The following is a 23648-nucleotide window of genomic DNA, read 5'->3' as shown; positions in this document are numbered from 1 at the left end:
ACTTGCCTTGGAATTCTCTCCAAATGTCACTTCCACTTGGAAGGCTTCAACAAGGATCCACCTCCCTGGTTTCAATCTCGCCTTCTGAGGTTCCTTTCCCCTGGATCATGCTTGACCTTCCAAGCACACTTTCAGATCTTCAGCCATGCCAAGCAGAATACTACAGTTCCAAAGGGTACCTTTGCCCTTACCAACCTTCGGCTGTCCTCTCAGATCTTCAGGGCTTCCTTCAAGCCCACTTTGCTTGCAGTCTGCTCCCCGCAGCTCTCTCTTTAACTTGGAGTCGTCTTCTCTGCTCCTGTTATTTATCTTGATTCACTGGGATATATCTCTGATCCCTCTCTTTGTCCCTGCCTGGGATTTTCTCCTGAAGCTTCTTTCTGCCCGAATGTCTGGTTTTGGACATTCTTCTTGGTTTGGGACCTTCTCCCTGCCCCCCTCCTGTGTCCTGCTCTCTGGAATACTTTCAGCACAACGGTGCTCCTGTTCAGGGCACCTGACCTGCCATTTCATGCGATTTCATTTATTTCTTCTTTCCCTTCTGCGCACGTGCACAGGGCTGGTATCAGAGTTTGTGACAGCATGATAAGCAGCGAAAGAGCTGTGAGGTTATTTAAGGGCTTTGCATTGATAAGGAGTATAACTGCAGCAGGTTGCATCACTTTGCAGCCATCTACTTGACATATGGTATTGTGTAGCCGTAACTTGGCATCTTTTCTTAATATCTGCGATGAACTTCTGCATCAGATTTTAGTATGTACGTAATCTGCAATACCTGCTGCCAAGACTGCTGTCCCCTATGGCAAGTGCTTTGAAGTGTTAAATAGAGCACTCTGCCTCCTACCTATTTTATGCTGCAGAACCTGAACCTCCATGCATCAAGAAAGAGGCTCCTATTTTTCCCTAATTTACCCATTCCAAAGTTCTACTCTTGTTTTCCCATCACAGCATCTGGACCAACACTGGAACATTGGCCTAACTTGTAGCTACTTACCTTTAAGTGGGCATCCCTTTAAATGCCAGCTGCAGTTCTTCAACAGTTGGGATGACATTGGATAGTACTCCCATTCTCCTTTAGCCAGCTGCCTGCAGGAGGTCCAAACTGGATCAGAAACCCACTCTGCATAGCTAATTGACCCCAAACCAAAACCTTGGTGAAAGTAGACATTCCTATTTCATATAAGCACAAAGCTTGCAATCAGTAGTTTCACACTCCATACTGAGGGACCATAAAGTACAGCTCACAGTGTAATTACACTGTTAGTGGGAAGTTATCATGATATAATGTTACAATCTGGCTTTGGTTTGACATTCATTGTGACTCCAGCTCGCTTTTCTAACACTGGTATGAATGTGGCTAGACAGTTTATGTTTTAATCCTTCCCTCTGCTCACTCCACGCCTCGCTTTTTTTTTGTTCATTCGGTTTCAGCTCTGCTACTGTTCACATCTCAAATCGTTGGGTGGACTTATCAGTTTGGACAGAATAACTTGGCAGAAGAAAACAGACAAAGAATTAGAATCACTCTTAACAGATAGTGGGGGAGAAAAGCAGAAGAGTAGAAGATCTAAACTACTAGAAAGGTAGCCTTTCAAAAAGCAACCAGCAAGATCTGTCACAGAGGTCTTTGAGACATTGATACTTTGCAGAGAAAGCATAACTAATGTAAAATCTCCCTTCACCCTCTCCCCATGCTGCTGTCCCTGCCTTGTTACATATAAGATTCTGTACATGTTGATTCCATTTGGTGAAAACATTTGCACTGATTGTTCCCATGGACATTCGCACATTAACGCATGAAAAATAAGATGATAGATATGAGTTCAAAGTTCAAGTTGTTTGTGATTTTTTTAATAAGTGCTAACTCAGTGCGAGAAAGCAATTTGTTTCCACTTCATTTTACTGTAGTACAAAAGGTGACCTGTGCAGTCTGATGAGCTGAGCTATGAAATTTAATGGTGCTAATAATAAAAAAAATGTTTGCTTCCTTTCCTGGTACCTCAGCACCTTCTGACAAACCAGAGAACTTGACAGTTTTTCAAGATGTGCAGTAATAAGGAATGTATCTCTTAGCCATTCATTATAAGTAATTACCCTTTGCAAGTTGCAATGTAGAAGAAATTGTTTTAAAGAACTGCAATTCTAATTGGTAAATGTCTGCAGCTGTTGCAGTGAATCCATCCAAGTTTGTGTATGTTCTTGTAATAATTAATTACTGTCTCAAAACTGCAGACTGCATGAGAAAATCTATTCTCAAGGTGTGAAATGCCCATATGTCTCCTTGCCTGCGACAGGTACATGAGCAGAGAGGAAAGGAAAATAGGTTCCTTTATTTAAGCATTTATTAAAAAGAGACATAGCAAGTCTGTCAATCAATTTAGCAAATGAAGGTAAAAGTGTCTGACTTTAACCCACTTTAAAAAGTTTGAAAGTGGCCCAGCTTTGGGTGGCTGGGATTGACGGAAGCCATAAAACAGTTGCTATTTTATATGTCACTTCTTCAAAGAAATCCAGCAGGTTAGCCAGGTAGAATCCACATCCCTTCCAAGTCACATACCACCCTAATTTGAAAATATATCACCATTCCTTCATGGTTACTGAGTCAAATTCCTGGAACTCCCTCCCTAACAGCACTGTGGGTGCACCTTCACCGCAGGAACTGCTGCGATTCAAGGAGTGACTCACCACTGCCTTTTCAAGGGCACTTCGGGACAGGCAGCAAACGCTGACTTTGCGAGCGATGCCCATATTCCATGGATGAATAAAAAATAGATTGATAATTAATTGTTACTGTATAGGTTATTTTCTATAAGAAATTGGGGTCTTTAATAAGTGGGTATTTTCTGAATTTTATGGGATTAGCTAACCAACATTGATTCTCTGGAAAGATTTCTAAACATTTTTCTTTTTACCTCTAAACAGTCCTATTTTAAGCTACCATGTTGACATTCCTAAGCTGGTAGGATGGCGCCATGTGTACCACCTTTTCTATGTAAGTGTTTAGGAAGGGCCAAGATCTGACCCTCGGCAAGATGTCAACTAAAAGACTGACCTCAAGCAGGGCAACACACAAGGTGGGGTGGTAACCACCCTGACAGTGAGGAGTGCCTGTCCTGTAACCATTGGTCAGAATAGTTAGATTGACACTGGGTAAGCTACCAGCCCTCCAAAATGGGCATATATATTAGTGTTATACTGGTGGTAGGGGGCTGAGGTGCCAGTGCTTATTGGGTAGCTACCTTCTTCAGATGGAAGATGGACCAGAGGAGGAGGAAGAAGATCAAGAGATTGAGGAAAGAGTTTCCTAACACTTCAACTAGAGAGCGGAATGCTGTTATCAGAAGCTATTATGGGTCATATATTTTTCATGTCTAATTAGTTTATATATCCTATCTAAACTGTAGTTTTTAATAAACTTCACAAACCATCTTAAAATTAGTAATGACTAGTTGACTGCCTATTTAGGTATCTGTGGTGCCCGAACCCTAGGAAATCTTAAGCTTCAAGTTTCCACCTGATAATTGATTCAATTGCTTTACCCAGGATTGATGTAAGACCATTGTAGTTATATGTATCTGAATCTGATTTGTCACCCATTTTGGGTATAGCTGCCAGGTTGGCTCGTACTCCATCATAATGATAATGCTTGCCTCAGTCTCTCTCAGAAGTCTGGGTTCAGTGCCCTCTATCCATTGGTGACTTATTAGTTTTGAGCTCCTCAGTTGCCTAGGAGTCCCATCTCATTGCCCATATTCCACAAATGAATTTTTAAAAATGATTGATAATTATTGCTGTTTAGATTATTTTCTGTAAGAAATTGGGGTCTTTAATAAGTGGGTATTTTCTGCATTTTATGGGATTAGCTAAACAGCTTTGATTCCCTCTCTGGAAAGAGGATTTCTAAATACTTTTTGACTTCTAAGCTGTCTTAGTTCAAGCTACCATGTTGACATTCCTTTGCTTAGATTAGCTTTCTTTGGGAAGGACTTGTTGCTTGAAATATTTGGAAGAAATACTTGGAAGTAATCATTCAGCAGATTTACCATCCTGTGCTGGTCTTCTGTTTTTTGGTCTTCTTTGTCCATTTGGATCTCATATGCTTCTCTCATACTCTCTGACTGGTTTCTTACAGTTATTGTACACAAGAATTTCTTTGTGTCTTGTGCTTTTTTTCTAGGTCTTCCTTTGCTTCTCTGAACACCCATGTAACACACTTCTCCATCTTCTTGTATTCATCCCAGTGAACCCAGTGCCCAATTACAATGCTGGGTTTTGAAGATGTAACGTTTCTCTTAATTTTGCTTTTGCTTTTGTTTGTTGGTTGGATTGGTCAAATGTCTATTCAATCTGAGCCTGTTGATTGTGGAATGTACATTTCCTACCAGCTGAATGTTATGGTCCTGAAAACCATCAAGGATGTGATCCCAACATAACTACTCTAATTATGCCCACTAGTGCACTCTGACACTGAACCCATCAAAGTTTGCAGGGGCCATGGGATTAGTTGGGGTAGCCAGGCACAAGTGCTATAGTGGGTGTATCTCTGGCACATACCTGTCTCATGCAGTTCAGATAATATGGTGCCCGCTCACTATTTAGTAGGGAAAGGATGCTCAGTCCATCCTTCCCACCTCCACAGATCTCAGCCATGTAAGCTTCAGTGGCAGTGCCATGTAGTGACTTACTCTTTATAATAGCCATCAGGAACTGTTGGATTTCATGGCTAAGGATCCACACACTAGGCTGTCCAACAAATTAACTATATAGATGGGTATAATTCTGTGATCCAATACTTCTGGCTTGGAGCTGCATTCCTGCAGAGTGTAGTGAGCACAATTGTTTTTAAACTACGTTTAAAAAGTAGCTTGTTGGCTTTGAAGCAGTTTGGGGCATCCTGAGGGTGTGATAAGGCACCATATATAAGTGAGTTCTTTGAACACAGGAAACAGTTGGAAAAGGAATAGTCATTAAGCTTTCATGTTCCAATACCTAGAAGTTTCTTTCATTCCATTCAGTGATAATTTTTTTGTAAAATTGTGAGACATACAAGAATTCCTTAAGGCATCAATTAAAGAAAGCTATTCATATTAACATGGTTCTTTCATTTTCACTCAAAGAAAGACCTTTCCCTCCAGCTGCTAACACGAGTGATAAAAGTTACTGTAAAGTTTTACTCTCGCATTGACTATTTTGCTCATATTCAACACAGCAATGTGTGCCCAAGGAGCTGAGGCACAAAGAGTAATAGGAAACTTTAGTTCTAATATTTAGAACTTATCTAAATATTAATGACTTGAGCAGTGAGGTGGAGTAATCCTGCATAAAAAATTCTAACAATTTTCCTGTTCAGTGCAGTTCTGCATTGGCTACATAAGGGCAAATCCCTTGAGGGGCAGCGCTCACAGGGGACCAACTGTTGGGGGATCAGTTATCCATTGCCTCTGAGTTTCCATCCATTCTTTTAAATGGATGGAAAATCAGAGACTGCAAGGCCAGGAGTTCCCAAATAGCACTTCCTTCAAGAATTGCACTGTGCTCCTGCACCCACTTGGAGAGTCAGCCATACAATCTTGTGATTGCATTTTCCTGTCATAGGTTCTGCCAAGCATTACTGTGGTGTAGGGTGCTCCTACTCTCTGAACTGACACATTTGGATCCTTAGGGACACCACTTAGCAATATTCCCTTGCCATAGTTGACCATTCCTTAGTTTTCAACAAGAGCATTAGGTAAAGCACCTTGAAGCAGCAGACCATGCATTGCAAAGAGCAAGAAAACACATCTGAATGTTATTATGTAATTTTTTTTGCCTGTTAAGTATGTGTGGTGATCATAGAGAAACCCATGGTCTGGACCTTCTCACATGGATAATAGAAACTGAACAGAGTAGAGTTTTCCCCAAGCAGAGAAAAAGTAGGGGAATGAGGAACATAAATACAGGTCTAACAAGATAAATCCCATTGATGAGAAATTTCTTTTTATCTATTTCATTCTAGCAACCTGGAATGGACCTAGCAGACACCTACATCACTTTTGTACGGCAGAATCAGGACATACTTCGGGACAAGGTCAATGAGGAAATGTATATAGAAAATTTGTTTGATGTAAGTATCTACCCTTGCAAGGCATGCTGAGAAAGGGCACAAGAAATATTTTCTTGAGAGGGATAAGTGGCATTTGGAGACCCAGTGTCCTGCATGGTGTTAAATGTTGACCTGGATTTCCGTGCTGACCCCCTTCTGTTATATGTGTGGGGATGCTTTCCAGTGACCGGCTTCCAAAACTGAGACTGTGTTACATGAGTTAATGTTTTGATTTTTGTATTTGTTTTCATGGTGGTTGTCTGCAAATAGTCAGGAGCAAACTTTTGTGTAGTTCTCCTCACAAGACACTACAGCACTGTACAAGACACTACAGCACTGTACAAGACACTACGGCACTGTACAATTTCCAGCTTATTGTATATGTAATATGGATACCAAAACTGGTGTTTAATGGTGGAGAGTGACCCTGTGGTATATTGTGTAGGAACTAGATTGTCCACAATGTCTTAAAATAATTTATCCTAGTCAGTTAAGTGAGTAGCTCACCTCTTTCATATCATCTTTTCTTCATACTCATTTCCTTCACATTAATCTTGCCAAGTCACACACTGGCATATTAGTCTAATGGATTTTGCTGTTTAGGAAATTAAATGGATCCCCCTTTCAAAGCAATGGCTCAATATTAGAAAGGTAACTTTTCTCGCTCCATCATTAGAGAGAGAAAACACATGTCCATCAATTGACATCAATTTATTGTTTGGTCTCGGTAACAACTGCATGGATCATATTGCTCAATTACTGGATAGGTTCGGATAAAGGAGACATAAGCCCATGTAAATTCATTCTTTCATTACACCAACTGTATCATCTTACCTGTTACAATTCCAGCAGTTCCTATTGTCCTGTAGGAAGCCAGCAGAAAAAGCATGCTTTCCACAACCTTTGCATTTTATTCAGCACCTTCAGAAGTCATAGGAGAGATGATACTTTAGCTGATATATTTTATGAAACACATTGATGCTGTAGTCTTGTGCAGTCCATGGTAAGTTCAAAGTAAGTATTGGATTCGGTAAGACTGGCTGTCAAGAAGATCCATTTTCTACTGGAATTTCCTAGTTAGGGAATCCAGGAGATCTACTTTGAGATTATTGGAGACTGCATTACAGGAGGTAGCAGCAATTAACCCAGTTTAAGAGAAGCATTCCATCGTTACAACCTGGATTGGATTTGTGCTGTGCAGATCATTCATCGACCATCTCCCTCATCTTGCCACCTGTTTTGAATATAGCCTTAACATATCATGGAAAATTATCTGAATACAGACCCTTTGAACAGCACATCATGTCATCTCACTGTGCCATTGTCCACTTTCTGATACGTGCGCTGTCCCATGCTATTTCACCAATGTGGATTTCCTTCCAGCATTGACATTTGACCACTTAAACTGTAAAACAGATATTTCCATGATTGAATGGTTTTCAGCAGGCAGGAGCAACATTTAGTAACTTAGTTGTATGTTTCCATTAATTTCAGTGAAAATGTATATTTTTATTTCGCTCATTTCTAAATCTTGGCTTTAAACGTTAACTAAATTTGCCTTTTCCTGGCCTGAACAAGTTCATTACTTTGTATCATTTACATCTCATTAAAAGTTCCAGAGGTTCAGCAAAGCATTTCTGCAAAATATCAAGAGGATCATTTTAGTTTTGTGTGATATTGTAATCTGGATACTAATGAATCAGCAGCCCATTTTACATCTCTCACTCTTCATTTACATTGATTTTAATGGAAATTGCCCCACTTAAGTTCCAAGAATCTAATAACTGAAGCAATATTATCCTGTAGAACACATAGTATTCTGATTATTATACTTCAACAGCGTTTCATTGTTTGGAAGAAACATGGAATATCAGACTTTCCTGTATCCCTTTTCGGCTCAGTAACAGCTGAAGATAATTTTCATAAACGCACTTATATTGTGTCTTTTTAAAGACTGCTGTTTTAGGGAATGAACAGCAATAACTTCAAAGAGGCAATTAATTTCTACCAGGCTGTTCTCTGAGTTGCTGACCTTAATGGTGTCCCTCTATAACTCCGGATATTGAGTGTTCTCACTGGTCAACTCCTCAATTCTGACCTATGTTGGTTTTAGAGTTCTACCTGACTTTGGAAATCACTTTTATTGATCTTTCCTTACCCTCATAGGGCAAAAGCGGAGTGGTGCTGTGTTGTGTTTGTTGAGTATTCCAGTTTTAAAGTAAAGGTTTAACATCAGGAGCAACTGATATTGATGTGACTACTGATGTGACTATGATGCAACATCATATGATTGAGTAGCTGAGATCTGGTGGGAAGCAGAAGTACAACCTTATGTAGACTGAGATGTATATCTGTAAATAAACAAATGTTTTTTTTACAAATAGCAATCTATGGTAGCATTCTTAGGGTAACAGGCATATCCTAACGAAACACATCTAGACCCCGAACTTAAGACAAAACATGGTGGCAGCGGACAGAATGTAAAGGACCCAGGAAAACTCCAAGTGAAGACTGTAGACCTGAAAGACGTACAAATCTCTTGGAAAAAGAGAATAGAGTATTGTGGGTGCAGCAGTTACAGGCTGGCACACAGGCCAGGATCCAGACAGCAGTGAGTACTGATCACAATCTACAAGCCAAACTACTGAAGCAGCAAAAGATCCAGAACATGGGACAAGCATGGAGTTTACACTGTCACTTCCAGAACCTTTCTGAAGTGCTGAAGGCTCGCAACAGGCTCAACACTGGGACAGTTGGAGGAGGAAATTCTTCGGATGCAGAACTGCTTCAGGTTTGCATAAGAAGGAACAAAAAGATCAGGCCAATACTTTATGTGGTAGGGGCTATTGCACACAACATAATAGCAACACAGGGAGTCGATGAGGCTTGAAGCTCATACGATGAAGCCCTGCAGGCATTTGATTCTTACTTCAGTGTTCAAAGAAATTTGACCATTGGAATAAGCAAAATTTAATAACGGGAAACAAAAACTGGGTGAATACATGGATTAATTTATAAATGACCTATACAGATTTGTGGAGAATTGTGACTACGGGATCCTTAGAGATGAGTTAATATGCAATCGTATAGTAGTTAGGATCTTAAATGAAACCCTATCAGATCTCTTGCAAATGAGGGAACATTTAAATCTCACAAAGGCAGTACAGTAGTGCAACAGACCAAGCTTAGGAAGCAAAACAGAGCAATTGCTCATGGTGAAAGTATTGTCCCTTGGATAAAAAATGAGTGAGGACATTCAATATGTCAGACAAAAGAGAGAGAGCACAGTGAAGCAAATGCTGGCAAAATTGGGGGAAAGCGCACAAACCGTCATCTTAAAATGCTCTTGGTGTGGCAGGAAAACCCTAAACAAGTGGGAAGAATGCCCAGCAGGGGGAGCAGAGTGCCACAACTGTGGAAGGTTTGGACACTTTAATAATAAAAACAAAAAAACTGCGGATGCTGGAAATCCAAAACAAAAACAGAATTACCTGGAAAAACTCAGCAGGTCTGGCAGCATCAGCGGAGAAGAAAAGAGTCGACGTTTCGAGTCCTCATGACCCTTCGAAGGGTCATGAGGACTCGAAACGTCAACTCTTTTCTTCTCCGCCGATGCTGCCAGACCTGCTGAGTTTTTCCAGGTAATTCTGACACTTTAATAATGTCTGCCAATCTAAAATACAAGTAGCTCCCAGGAAGAATAAAATAACAAGACCAAGTCAAATTCATGAAGTGGAAGAGCAACTGAAAAAACAAATAACTTTTCTAGGAGAAGTTAACGTAACAGAAAATAATTATTGGAGCATTAAATTCGAAGTTGATTGTCATCCCACAGAATTCAAGCTAGAGGTTTCAGTATGATCTGCTGAAGTAAAGTGGCTTAAAAGTATCATGTTACATGCATTCTGCATCTAGTTGCAAGGTCCAGGAAGAACTAAACAAAGCAATTGGCCAACACTTGGTGAGATTAAGGTACAAGGATAAATAACTCTTTGAACCCCGATATGTTACACAGACTGGGAGTCATCATTATTGACCAGAAACACATGCTTGCAGTTGAGTCTGCTTTACAAGATTGATGACATTTGCTGATGATCAGTCCTATGATGAATTCAGAAACAAATTTCCACCCCTATTTTCAGGCTTAGGAAAACTGAAGACAAAATATAATGTAACCCTAAGGGCGGATACTAAGCCTATATGACTCTACACAGCAAGGAAGGTCCCTCAACCACTCTTAACCAAAATCAAGACCAAGACTGGACACATGTTACAACAAGGGGTCATCTCTCCAGTAATCATACCAACAAAGTGATGTTCTGGAATAGTCACAGTACAAAGCCTAATAGCTCAATTAGAATCTGCATGGACTTGGCTCAATTAAGCAAGTCAGTAGACTGCAGGATCTACTTGATGGCATCAGTGGATGAAAGTCTTGCCAAATTAACAGAAAGCACACTCTTCATAAAAATTGGATGCTAATAGTGGCTTTTGGCAGTTCCCTCTGGACTAAGAATCCAGATTGCTAGTTACTTTTATCACCCCATTTGGTCATTAGTGTTTTAACAGGTTACCATTCGGAATTGCTTCTGCACCTGAGATATTCCAAAGAATGGTGTCTCAGTTCCTGGAAGGTATAATATACCATATGGATGATATCATACAAGGTTCATCAAGGGAAGAATGTGACTGTCAGTTGAGAACAGTCCTCAAAGCTCTACAAGAAGCAGCTTTGACATTAAATGACAAATGTGAATTTGCAAAGCCTATGATAAAATTTTTGAGGCACACTGTGCAAGCTTTAGGAATTATTGCCAATCCACAGAAAACGAAGGTCATTAGAGAATTCCCACATCTTAAAACATAAGAGAATTACAAAGATTTCTTGGGATGGCCAACCAAGAAGGCAAGTTCCTACCAAACCTGGCAGAAATCAATGAGCCATTACAACAGCAGTTAAGACAAAGTCAGCAGTGGTGCTAGAACTTGCACCAGCAATTGCTTTTGACAAAATCAAAACTCTCCTAATTTCACCAGAAATTCTAGCAGACTGTGATCCAGAGTTGCCAACAATTGTAGCAGCAGACAAATCATCCAGAGGCTTGGATGCGGTGCTGTTTCAAGTTCCAAAAGATGAACAAAGAAGACCTGTTTATTATGCCTTAATATATGTCATAGACACAGAGAAAAGGTATGCAACAGTTGAGAAAGAAGCAATAGCATCCACAGAGGTCTGCGAGAAGTTCTCTGATTATGCCATGGCATTAAGGTTTAAAATTGAAACCAACCACAAACCTTTGGTTACTCTTCTTAACCTAAAGGAAATTACAAAAATGCAGTCTAGAATTCAGTGTTTTAGACTGCGACTCATGTGATATGATTCAGTTACTGAGTACATTCAAGCAAAGTACCGGATAATAGCAGAAGCATTATCATGAATACCAGTGGAAGGGGTCAAACTGGAAGATTTAAATTTTACTGAGGAAGTGGAAACACATACTTCACTCATTGTTTACATTATGCTTACCTGCCATGGAAGAGATTACAAGAAATTAAGCAAACACAACAGCAGGATGGTAAATGCATCCAAATAAAAGAGTATTGTCAGAATGGATGGCCAGATTATACTCTTAACAGCCCAGTACTTCACCAATACTTCAAACATCTCAAAATAAATTAGTTCTTCGTTTTTAATGACAGACTAGTCAACTTTAAAACACTTCAACTTGACATTTTCCAAAAAATCCATCAAGGTCACTTTGAAATAGTGAAATGCTGAGCAAGAGCCCAGCATTCAGTCTGGTCACCAGGCATCAGACACACTATTAGCCAACAGCAGAGCAAGCCACTGGCAACCCTCCACGTTTCCTTCGAGGCCAGGGCAGCGCCTGGGAATGGATTTATTTAAGTTTAAAGGCAAAGCTTCATCATCGTCATCGGTTACTATTCCAGATGGTTTGAAGTGAGTCGACTGCACAGAATCACGGTGGAGGCAGTTATTACATTGCTAAGAAAATTTTTCATAACACCTGGCATCCTGGATGTTGTGGTGTCAGTTAACAGTCCTCAGTTTGCTAATGAGCTGTTCCATAACTTCTTGCAGGAATATGGTTTCATGAATGTGATTAGTTCGTCTAGATATCCTCCGTCGAATGGATAAGCAGAAGAAGTTCAAACAATCAAGGAACTACAGAACCTCACTGCTAAAAAAAAAAATGGGTTCTCACCATCAGAACTAATGACGGGAAGATGGCTGCAAATACAACATCCAGCCCTACAACAAATGCTACAACCTAACAATATTTCAGATAATCCTAAGAAATTTAGGAAGCACGAGGAGCATCAAAGAGACAATCAAGCTTGTAATTTCAACTTCAGGCACAGAGTGTGAGAGTTGGAAATGCTGCAGCCCAGCGCGAAAATGTGAATACAAGATCAACAGAAAGAAAGCATTGTAATAGAAAGAGCTCCACAACTGAGATCTTATAGAATTGAGATGGACCAGGGAAAAATCAGAAGGAACTGAAGAGCCTTAATATAATTGGGAAGAAAACCAATGGAATGTTGACATACTATTTAAATTTGGATGGAGACAAGGAACCGGAAAAAAGTAGAAACTTAGGTGGAAGGCACTTCTATCGAAGGAAGAGAGAATCCAGTTCATCCTCAACCTCAAAATAAAATCAGGACCAGATCAGGGAGATTGCTCAGGGCACCACAGGGACTAACCCTATTAAGTCTGAGGCTTTGTGGGGAGATGTAGAAGTGTGTATATAGTTGGGATAAAGACTTGGGGGAGATGCAGAGTGAAGGGTTAACAACAAGAGCACCTGATACTGATGTAACTACTTTTGTAACTATGATAAAATGTTACATGATTAAGTAACTGCGATCTGATGGGAAACAGAAGCACAACCTCTCATAGAGTATTGAGATGTACATAGATCTGTAAATAAACAATGGCTTTTACAAATAACATGGTGATATTCTTAGAGCAAGAGAAAACCCCTAAAGAAACTCCATCTAGACCCTGAACTCAAGACGAAACACCAGTAATTCTGCCAGATGCTATGGAAGGATATCCTGTTAAGGTAGAAGAGCTAGATTAAAGCATTTTACCATGAGAATTTAGCAAATTTGCTCATTGGAGCAAGATCTGTGTATTTATTTGCAACTCTATTCACCATAAGGAGCATTTCAACATACACAGTTCTGAATTTTTCAGATCGGGACTGAGAAGGATTGCACAGCATCTCAGCCTTCAGGAAGGCTCAGAAATACAATATTATCCCTGTCTGGTGCTCCTTCCAATATCACTGATGTAAAACCCAGGATCGCAATAGGCAACCTTCTGAGCTGCTTCTTTGCCTCAAGAAGTACCTCTTTCTTCCAACTTACTTGTTGGTAATGATGAATTTAATCCAGTGATTTCAGAACTGGTTGCTTTTAATATTCCTTCCATCATGGATAGTATTTAGCAAAGCAAGAGAGCATTTTCAGAATAAGATTGTTTAAAAGGGATTGGTTTATTCAAAGAGCTAGAGAAGTCTGTAAAAGCTTTGTCACAAGGCACTATGCAATTTTTAAAAATTCATAAAGGGAGTGTTTGTGTTATGCAGATTTTTAAAACTCATTTATGAAGGAAGTTGCTTGTCATGAACATATACAGGTTCAAAATAGATCAAGTTTAAAAAGAAACACTTCTGTTGCAGTAAAAATGAAAAGATTTGAGGCAAGAGTTGGTGACAACATTGTTTACTCACATCTTTTTGCCCTCCGATTGAAACTCTCTCATTGTACATAGGCACAAGACAGCTTTAAGCAGCAAGGAAGAAAAGATGCTCCACAATCCTCACAGCTGCTTCAGAGAATATTTATTTAGCATTAAAGCTAGTTGATTGAGAATGGAAGCTGTGATTGCTCTTCTGTTGAGTTTATGTATTGTCATTAAAGTTAAGGTTTATTTGACACAGCAGTCAAATAAAACTGAGTGACTGTTGCACTGAGTGCACACATATACAAAATGGTAGGCATTCCAGTGCACATTCAATGAAACATCAGGTTACATAGCTTTATCTGTCCCAAGCAACAACTTTCAGCCACTCTCGTGCATGATATATGAAGGAGGCCATTACTTAAAGAATGAGAATTATAGCAATGTTGGTCTATTATGCATTACATCAATAAAAATTGCACAACTTTGCAGAATTTTCATGTCTTTAGAGAGTTGATATTAGTCACATTAGAATACAGCTCCATTTGTTGTAATAATTACATTCTTCCACTGCCAATTGAACCGATAGGTTAAGTTTTCTTCTTGATTTTCTGGTTTTTGGAATTGGTAACCTAGAAATTGGGAAGGATGAAAATCAGATGCACTGACCTCCACTACCTATTCTCCAATCTAGAATCTTGGAGCAGAAACACCAAATTATTATCCTAACATATTCATGGGTATACTATTGCTGCTTTCTCACTTCCCCTCCTTTTCAGAAGAACAGTTGCTCTCTATCATTTCACTTGGAGGATCATTATAAGTTTCAGCTGGTTATATCAGCACAGAGGGCACCAGAACCCAAATGCTCTCACCTGACATCCAGCACCTACATTTCATTGGAAGTCACTGAATGGTGACTAGTTCTTAAGCCCTCTTAGATTTCATAAACTCTTTTAACCTTTTAAATGAGTGCCTTCTGCTTCTTTCCAAGCATTAATGGAACGTACTCAATGCAAAGCCATCAACCAATTCAGGCATCAGCAGGAAGCCTAAAGCATTTTCCCCTCCTTAACACAGAGCCACTGAGGCCAATGCAAGCTGTTCTGTCTGAGGTTAGCTTGTGTATCCTGAGAATCAAACCTATCTACCTTCCAGTCTCAGTGTGTGGCTCGGATACTCACTTGCCAGATTCACTGGCCATAGATGGAGATCCAGGTGGCTATTATATTACTTTCATGGAAGATCAGTAGGACTGAGTGGATTAATAGATTCCTCTTGCACCTGGATTTAAATCTATTCCAGAATAATGGTATGAGTGTCTTCTCTCTCTAACTGCTGATGGTGTCCTACACCAACCCTTCCTGATAGCTTGGTGAGTTTATGTAGTGAGCAGCTGAGCCAAGGTGGTTACAGGTAATAGCTGTTACTTCACAAATGACCAGTGTCCCTTTGAGGGGTATGTGTCTCTCAGGAGACCAAAGGAGATAATAGCTGAGGAAAAGAAAACCCCTCATCCCTGCAGGAAACTTGTTTAGGTGCACCCCACTCACAGCATAAACTCTCCCCAGTTGTGAACAAATTGGAATCTCACTCGAGGGTAATGATGGCTGATGGAGAAAGCTGCTGTGATGCTGTTGAGGAACCTTTTCTGAAGTTGAGGCTCAAATATGTTACTGGGGCAATGTAACTGGGCGTTCCCTAAGTAACTGACCAGCGACCATGTTATAGCTGGTCTGGAAGTCTTCACACTATGAAGCAAAGATTAAATAAATGTCCCAGTTGCAGGCACTTTTTTGATGAGACAAATGTATCCTTTGATGACTGGAAGCTTCTGCTTTCATAAGATTTGTGATACAGGTTAAATGATGTGTGCTTAAATAACTGTTTCAAGTGCAACATTGAATCCATTAGACTAATAGCTCCATTTGTACGTCTTTGCTTTAATAGGTATGTTCTTTCGTGAAAGCTTCTACCCATTTATTATGGCAATTTATTTAAATATGTGTGTCATTGCAAATATTTTGATAACAGCAATTCACAGCCATAACTTCAACATGCTGGCTGTATGTGTGCAAGGTTCCGTAGCAGTCTTAAACCAAGTCTTGTTGATTTTTTTCTGTCTGTTAGAGTATGGGTGACCAAAGTGAAACTTATCTCTCGTGCCAACCATTTTTTTAAGACTGAACTAGGCAGTTGTAACGGAAATATTCTCAGCTGTTTCAAGCGGACTCGTTGCTAATATGTGCGAAGACAATGATTTTTCTGAAGTGGTGATGCCCTGCAGGGGTAGAATAATTAGCATTTATCCAGCTGACACTTCACAAGATACCAAACCTGCAATAGCAACTCCAAGCTGGGTTTGGTATTTTTACTGAATCTTGTCGGCATATGCTTCATCTCTCCAGCATTTTATTTTTGTCTGTGTTGCAATTTGTTAAGTGCTAAATCCTCAAGAGGCAGACTGGCTGAGCACATCAAGAAAACTAGAATAGAATTGGTGTTTCCTAATCGTGACTGACAAAAACCGTTAAGCATATAACTTCCGTGAAAAGCTGTTTTATCCACTTAACACTGTTATCCATTTAGAAGCTTAATCTCACCTTGTATCATTTGTTAGACAGCATCTTTATGTGAGGAAAGTGCTTATTTATCAAATGATCCGATTAAATGTGTTTGACTGTATATTCAAGCAGTGGTAATGCCAGCTTATCAAGCTCACAATTGATTCAAAAGAAAATGATATGTTCAGAACTGAAATCTTGTTAACATTAATGGTTAGCTGCCATGCTTAGTTACTGATCTTGGCTGTGCCATTGGGAGTGGTGCCAAGCAAAAGCTGGGCAATTCCTCAGACCTCTGGTTTGCAACTCCAAGCATCATTTGGTTTTTCTGCAGTTCAAATTGTGGGCAAGCACCGTATGAGCAGCAGCTGCATGCTTTTATGTTGCTCAAACTAGCTCCCATATCTTGATGGTATGCACCCTAGCTGGTGAAAGAAATCAGGCTGAAGATAGCAGAAGTTGTAATCACAATTTCTCGATTGTCCTTCGATAGGCAAATTGTGTTAGAGGACAGGAGAGTTGCCAATGTTACACTTCTGTTCGAGGAAGGAAAGAAGAATAAACTAGTTACAGACCTGTTGGTTTAACATCAGTTATGGGCAAATTCGCAGATCCATAATTCAAGAAAAAATTAGCAATTAGAAATGCATGATATATTTTGTTAAAGAAGTTTCATTTATTGAAGAGTGTCTGATTAAATAGATACCGGCAATACAGTAGCCACAGGGCTTAAGCATTTTTAGGAAACATTGGATAAGGTGACACATAGGTTTATTTAAAAAAATCATAAATATAGTGTAAGAGGAAATGCAACAGTATAGATAGGAAGCTGGTTGAGAAATAGGTAATAAAGAATTAAAATAATGAAGGTTACAAATAAAAAAAAACCTTGCATTTAAACAGTCCCTTTCACAACCTCAGGATGTTCCAAAGTGCTTTACAACCAAGAAAGTCCTTTTGAAGTTTGGTCACTGTTTTAATGTAGGAAATGTGCCAGTACAGCAAGATCCCACAAACAGTCATGAAATAAATGGTCAGATCATAGGAAAATAGGAACAGGGAGGTTGTTTAGCCACTCTAGCCTATTTCACCATTCACTGAGATCATGACTGCCTCATTATACCCACCTTTACCCTATGTCCCTTAATACCTTTAGTTAACTGAAAGCCATCTGTCTCAGATTTAAAATTAACAATTTATCTAACATCAATTGCCATTTGCAGAAGAAAATTCCAAACTTCTACCCACTCTTTCTGAGTATAAGTGTTTCCCAATGTCACTCATGAAATGTCTGGCTCTAATTTTTAGACTATGGCCTCCAATCCTAGACTCCCCAGCCAGCGGAAATAGTTTCTCTCTACTCGATCTGTCTCCTGAATATCTTGAAAACTTTCATCATATCATCCTTAACCGTCTAAATTCCAGACAATGCAATCATATTTTATATAATATCTCCTCATAATTTAACCTTTGAAGTCCAGGTATCATTCTAGTTAATCTAAGCTGCACTCCCTCCAGTCATTATATCCTCCGTAGTGTGATGCCCAAAACTGCTCACTATACTCCAGGTGTGGTTTAACCAGGGCTTTGCATAGCTCAAGCATGATTTCTTACCCCTGTATTCAAGTCCTCTTGATATAAAGGCCAGCAGTGCATTAGCCACCTGATCATAATCCATGCACCTGCACTCTCAAGCCTCTTTGAACCTTCATTGTTTCTAGATTGTCCCCCATTTAAAAAGTACCCTGTTCCATTCTCTTCAGGTTTAAAGTCCAGTATTATCTGTTTTAAGTGTTGGTTGAGGGATAAATGGTGGCCAGGGCACTTGGAGAGCATCTCTGCTTTTTGAATAGTGCCATGGGACCTTTTTATGTCCACTTGAGAGGGCAGGTGGAACCTTAATTTAACGTCTCATCCAAAAGGTGTCACCTCCAACACTGGAGCTCTCCCTTAATACTGCACAGAAGTGCTAATCTAAAGTAATTTGAGTGGTTCTTGAACCCACTTGTTCTGACCTAGAAGCAGGAGGCAAGGTTGACAGTGTTGTTCAAATTGGAGAAGGGTTAACAATAATGTACCTCAGGGTCCAGTGGTAGGTCCACTTTTATTTTCTGTTTATAAAGATGATTTGGACTGGGAAATGTGAGTAGGGTTATTTCCACTAGGACAAATTTAATGGCAGTTTTTACATGATGCAGTGTTTTAATAGGATATATAGAGGAAGCCTGGTTCGTCTGCTTGGGGAGTCAGTTATGAAAGCGATCAGATTGAAATCCTGAATAAGGGAATAAGGAGAAAGTTAGAAAAAGTCTTTTTTGAAGCAAAAACAAAAAATACTTGAAAAACTCAGCAGGTCTGACAGCATCTGCGGAGAGAAAGACAGAGTTAATGTTTCGAGTCCGTATGACTCTTCTTCAGAGCTAAATGGAAGTAGAAATGTGATTAAATGTATACTGTTTGTGTGTGTGTGTGTGGGGATGGGGGGGGGGGGGGGCGGGGGGGGGGGGGCGTTGAGGCGGGGTGGGACAGGTGAAGCTGGATAGAAGACCAGCGATAGGTGGAGGCAAAGGAGAGATTGCAAAAGATGTCATAAACAAAAGGTCAAAGGGGTGTTAATGGTGATGATACTGGCTAAAAGAGGTGCTAATGTGACATTAAGAGTAGAAAGCAGAATGAGCAAGTGACAGATGGCCTTAGTGAGGGTGAGGTGGGGGGAGGAGACGGTTGTAGGAAGAAAGATCGAAATAGGATAAAAGGTGGGGATAAAACTATGAATGAAAATGGAAATAAACTTTTAAAAAATAATGAAAATAAATGGTAAAATAAATGAATAAAAATAAAAATTACTATTGAGAAAAGGGGATCAAAAAGGGGGTGAGGATGGAGGAGAGAGTTCAAGATCTGAAGTTGTTGAACTCAGTGCCCTCTCAAGTGGACATAAAAAAGTCCCATGGCACTATTCAATGCAGCAGGCCAAGGATGGAAATGTGGGCATGAGAGCAGGATGGTGTGTTGAAAGCTGCGACAGGAAGGTCTGGGTCATGCTTGTAGACAGACCAAAGGTGTTCTGCAAAGCGGTCACCCAGTCTGCATTTGGTCTCTCCAATGTAGAGGAGACGTTAACTCTGTCTTTCTCTCCACAGATGCTGTCCGACCTGCTTAGTTTTTCCAGCATTTTTTGTTTTTGTTTCAGGTTTCCAGCATCTGCAGTATTTTGCTTTCTTTTTTGAAGAGTGTTTTTGGAGCATGGAATGCTTTGGCAAAGGGAGTAGGTGAGGTAGAGACTGTTGATACTTTGGGAAAAAAATTAAATATTTGAAGAAGCAGAAGAGACAGGGCTATGGAGGGTGAAAATGGCAGTTGGATTTGGGTTGGATTCTTCTAGCTAAAAAGCCTTGACTGATGTGATGGGTCAGTTGCCTACTGTGCAGTAAACCGTGGGAGATTTTGGTTGGTCTAGGGTTCTGCCATTGAAATAAAGAAGCTGGTTTTAGTAACATAAACATGGAACTGGCACACAAGCATAGCTCTTTTACAGTGCAAACCACATAAGCAGCAAAAGTGCTTTGGAAGAAGTCTTTAATCCTGCTTGCTACAATCGAGCAAAGGTGAGGGGTAAAAATTATCAGAATGACTGGCCTTATGAATGCAATGGAAGTAGAAAATGACAATTGACAATTTAATATGTTGTCCTGATTTTACAAAGTTCTTCTCATAGCTCTTTTTTTCATTATTTGGCCCCTGCTGCTCAGAAACAGATAAAGATTTGGCATTGCACTAATTGACCTATGCATTCCAAAGTTGATTTACGAGTTTGAAATGCCAGTCACTGCTGGACACCACAGTAGTGAACATGAGTAGCAGGTGGTCATTGATGCAGGGTGATTATTGTATTAACCCTTTGGTTCCCTGAGGCTTGCTTGTGGATCAAACGGTAAGTAATGTTCCATTACTGTGAATTAGATGTAAAGTCCCACCCTAAATCAAACGTCCTGACTTGCAACACCCCATGTTTGAAATGCACTGCCAAAGCCATTAATTTGACCCACAGCCGCCCCTGATTCATTCAGAGCAGTGTGTGACTATCTAATCAGCTTGTAATAAAATTGACATGCGTCTCTGCTTTTTCTGGGAATAGCGTTATGTTGATGTTTAGGTTCATTCTGCACAGAACTTGGGGGAGGGGTGGGAAGATGTAATAAACACATGATTATTGGCTTTACTTTGCACTTCAGTACATCATTATTCATCCCTGATGTGAATAGAAGGCAGTTAGATAGACTAACAAGGAGATGCATGACGGGGTCGATTGAACACAGCACTGACCAAAATTCAGGTCCAATTGGGAAAAAAAAGGCATTGTGAGTGCTTTATATCAGATCCAAGAATTGGATAAATGACACAGGGCAAACTTCCCTCATCTTTTCCCCTGGTAGATGCCTGTTTCTCTGGTAGAAAGTGTGAAGTGTGGGGGTACAGAGGCAAAGATCCATTGTTCTGAGCCTCCCCTTACGATGTCCACTGTTCATTAGGGCTTCCTCCAAGGGCAGAGTAAAATGGTAAATAATATTCCATTTGTGAATTAGATGTGGAGGCACAGGCCTTTCACCTCAATTCCATATCATTGTCTTCCAGAGACACCCAGGTATAGGGAATGTCCCAAGAAGCTGGCAGTGAGCCTTGTTCTGGGACTCCATCATCTTGGTGGGTCTGAAGGGATCTGACAAAAAGATGAGTAGGACTATAAAGGCAAGGTCAGACGTTCCTTAAAAATGCCTGGCCTTCATGTTTTCCATAAAGCCTGAAGATTCTGTAGCTCACGTTCAGGTCACAGTGCAGGATTCTGAGCTCATAGGGTTGCCAAACCTCCAGGATTGTCCAACCCTCCAGGAGTTAAATCATAACCTCCTGGGCACTGCTGCGCGCTGTTCCTTTCGACTCTTTTGTTTAATTAGTTATAAAAGAATTTGCAGCTGGGGGAAGCTGGGAGAAGTCTGATCAACAGTGAAGAAATGACCAAGTAGCTAATTAATAGTCCGATTATTTTTCAATTAGTATGGGAAGCGAAGCACCATGGGGATAGGTGTGTCGATGACCAATGAGTGGATCATGTGATTAAACATTCAGGAATATGTCAAACCACAGCTGGCAACCCTATCACACCAGCAACTGTGCTCCACAGGCCATCCTATTTTCTGGTGCAGAAGCCAGTCAGAGAAATTGTCACCAACAGGACAGTAATTTTATTTCTTTTAAATTAGCTGTGGGGACTACCTGTGCCAGGTGTTTCTTCTTTGTTCCTTGCTGAAATATCTTGTGCCCAAGGAGTGAGTGCTATTGTCTTAGAGCCAACACAAATTGGACACAATGGACATTATCTCATCTATCTATTCCAGCCAAAAGGTGCCGTGAAACTCCTTTATCAGCATTAACAGCTTATAGCCTAATGCATTATAGCAATGCAGAAATCCCCAAGCTCTTCTGTTCATGTAGCTGTATTATATCCACGTTCTGGGACTCACTGAACAATGCCAGGAATTGATAAGAAATAATCTTTCTTTATTGAAGTATCCGAGCCAACCTTAACTAAAACAAATTGAGCAAGCTAATGTACAATAGTCTGTTCACACTTGCCTTGGTGTGAATTACATGATTATCAATCCAATGAAAATATTAACATATGGATAGCTTTGACCAGTGAGTGAATCTTTAATCCCTTCACACCTGTGCAGTAGTATGTCTATGACCCTCATTCTTGCTTCATTATTGTATCTTCTGCTGACACGTTGCTCTCCTTTTATTTACTTTCTGATTTGTTCTGAATGTTTTGTGTTTTAAAAAAAAAGGTCTGAAGCCAACTGCTTCCTAGACCTTTTGATCAGCACAATATTTTCAAGTTAAACTGTTCAATATTTATATACTTATACCATCGCAGATGTTAGTCTTCAGTCAGTTTGATTCACTTCACGAGATATCAAGAAATGACTGAGTGCATTGGATACAACAAAAGCTGTGGGTATAAACTCAATCATCAGCAAAGTGATGGAAGGTGTTATCAGGTGGCACCAACTCACCAATAATCTGTTCACCAATGCAGTTTGGATTCCACCAGGACCAATGGGCTCCAGACCTCACTTCTGCCTTTGTCCAAACATGGACAGAAGAACTGATTTCTGAGAGTGACTGCCTTTGACATCATAGCAATTGAAGTCAATGCAAATCAGGGGGAACCTCTCCACTGCTTGGAGTCATACCTAGCACAAAGGAAGATGATCGAGGTTGTTGGAGATCAATCATCTTAGCCCTAGGACATCACTGCAGAAGTTCCCCAGGATAGTGCCATAGGCTCAACCATCTTCAGCTGCTTCATCAGTGACCTTCTCTCCATCATAAGGTCAGGAGTGAGGATATTCGTTGATAATTGTACAATGTTCAAGCCCATTCGCAACTCCTCAGATAGTGAAGCAGTCCATGTCCATATGCAGCAAGTCCTGGACAATATTCAGGCTTAGGCTGACAATTGACAAGTAACATTTGTGCCACACAAGTGCCAGGCAATTATCATCTCCAACAAGACAGACTGTAACCACCCCCCCTTGACATTCAACGACATTACTATAGTTGAATCTCCCATGTCAACATTCAGGGGGTCACCATTGATTAGAAACTTAACGGGACCAGCCATATAAATACTGTTGGCTACAAGAACAGGTCAAAGGTTGAGTATTCTGCAGCATGTAACCCACCCCCTGACTCCTTAAACCTGTCCACTATCTACAAGGCACAAGTCAGGAGTGTGATGACATTCTCTCCATTCACCTGGATGGATGCAGTTGCAACAATATTCAAGAAACTCCACACCATCCAGCAAACAGCAGCCTGCTTGAGTGGCACCCCATCTACCACCTTAAACTACGCTGGCAAACAGTGGCTTCAGATTGTACCATCCACTGCAGCAACTTACCAAGGCTCCTTCAACAGCACCTTCCAAAGCTGGTGGCCTCTACTGACTGGAAGAACAAGGGCACCAGGTGCCTGGGAACACCACCACCTGCAAGTTCCCCATCAGTCACACATCATCCTGACTCAGAAATATATTCATATGCCTTCATTGCTGGCTCAAAATTTTGGAATGCCCTAACCATCATTTCTGTTTGTGTATTTACATCAAGGTTCAATAAGGCAGCTCACAGTGCTTGCCTGTGATAACTTGGATCATTACAGAACAATCTCATGAATGGTCTCTTCCGTTCTGTGCCCAAGGCTCTGCAATGCCTCCAGGAACTCT

At 40.3% G+C, this 23648-nt stretch overlaps 1 protein-coding gene across 6 annotated transcripts in view; it reads left to right on the top strand.

The window, feature by feature from the left end:
• cadps2 (Ca++-dependent secretion activator 2) overlaps positions 1-23648 on the top strand; it is an 829148-nt gene that overhangs the window by 777921 nt on the left and 27579 nt on the right. For all 6 annotated transcript variants that reach the window (XM_041216037.1, XM_041216039.1, XM_041216038.1 and 3 more), the window contains one exon: positions 5996-6103. In XM_041216037.1, the coding sequence (XP_041071971.1) occupies positions 5996-6103 (108 nt within the window). The remainder of the gene's footprint in view (positions 1-5995; positions 6104-23648) is intronic.

Source organism: Carcharodon carcharias, chromosome 21, assembly GCF_017639515.1.
Source record: "Carcharodon carcharias isolate sCarCar2 chromosome 21, sCarCar2.pri, whole genome shotgun sequence".
Classification (NCBI taxonomy): Eukaryota; Metazoa; Chordata; class Chondrichthyes; order Lamniformes; family Lamnidae; genus Carcharodon; species Carcharodon carcharias.
This window is presented reverse-complemented; position numbering and strand designations above follow the sequence as displayed.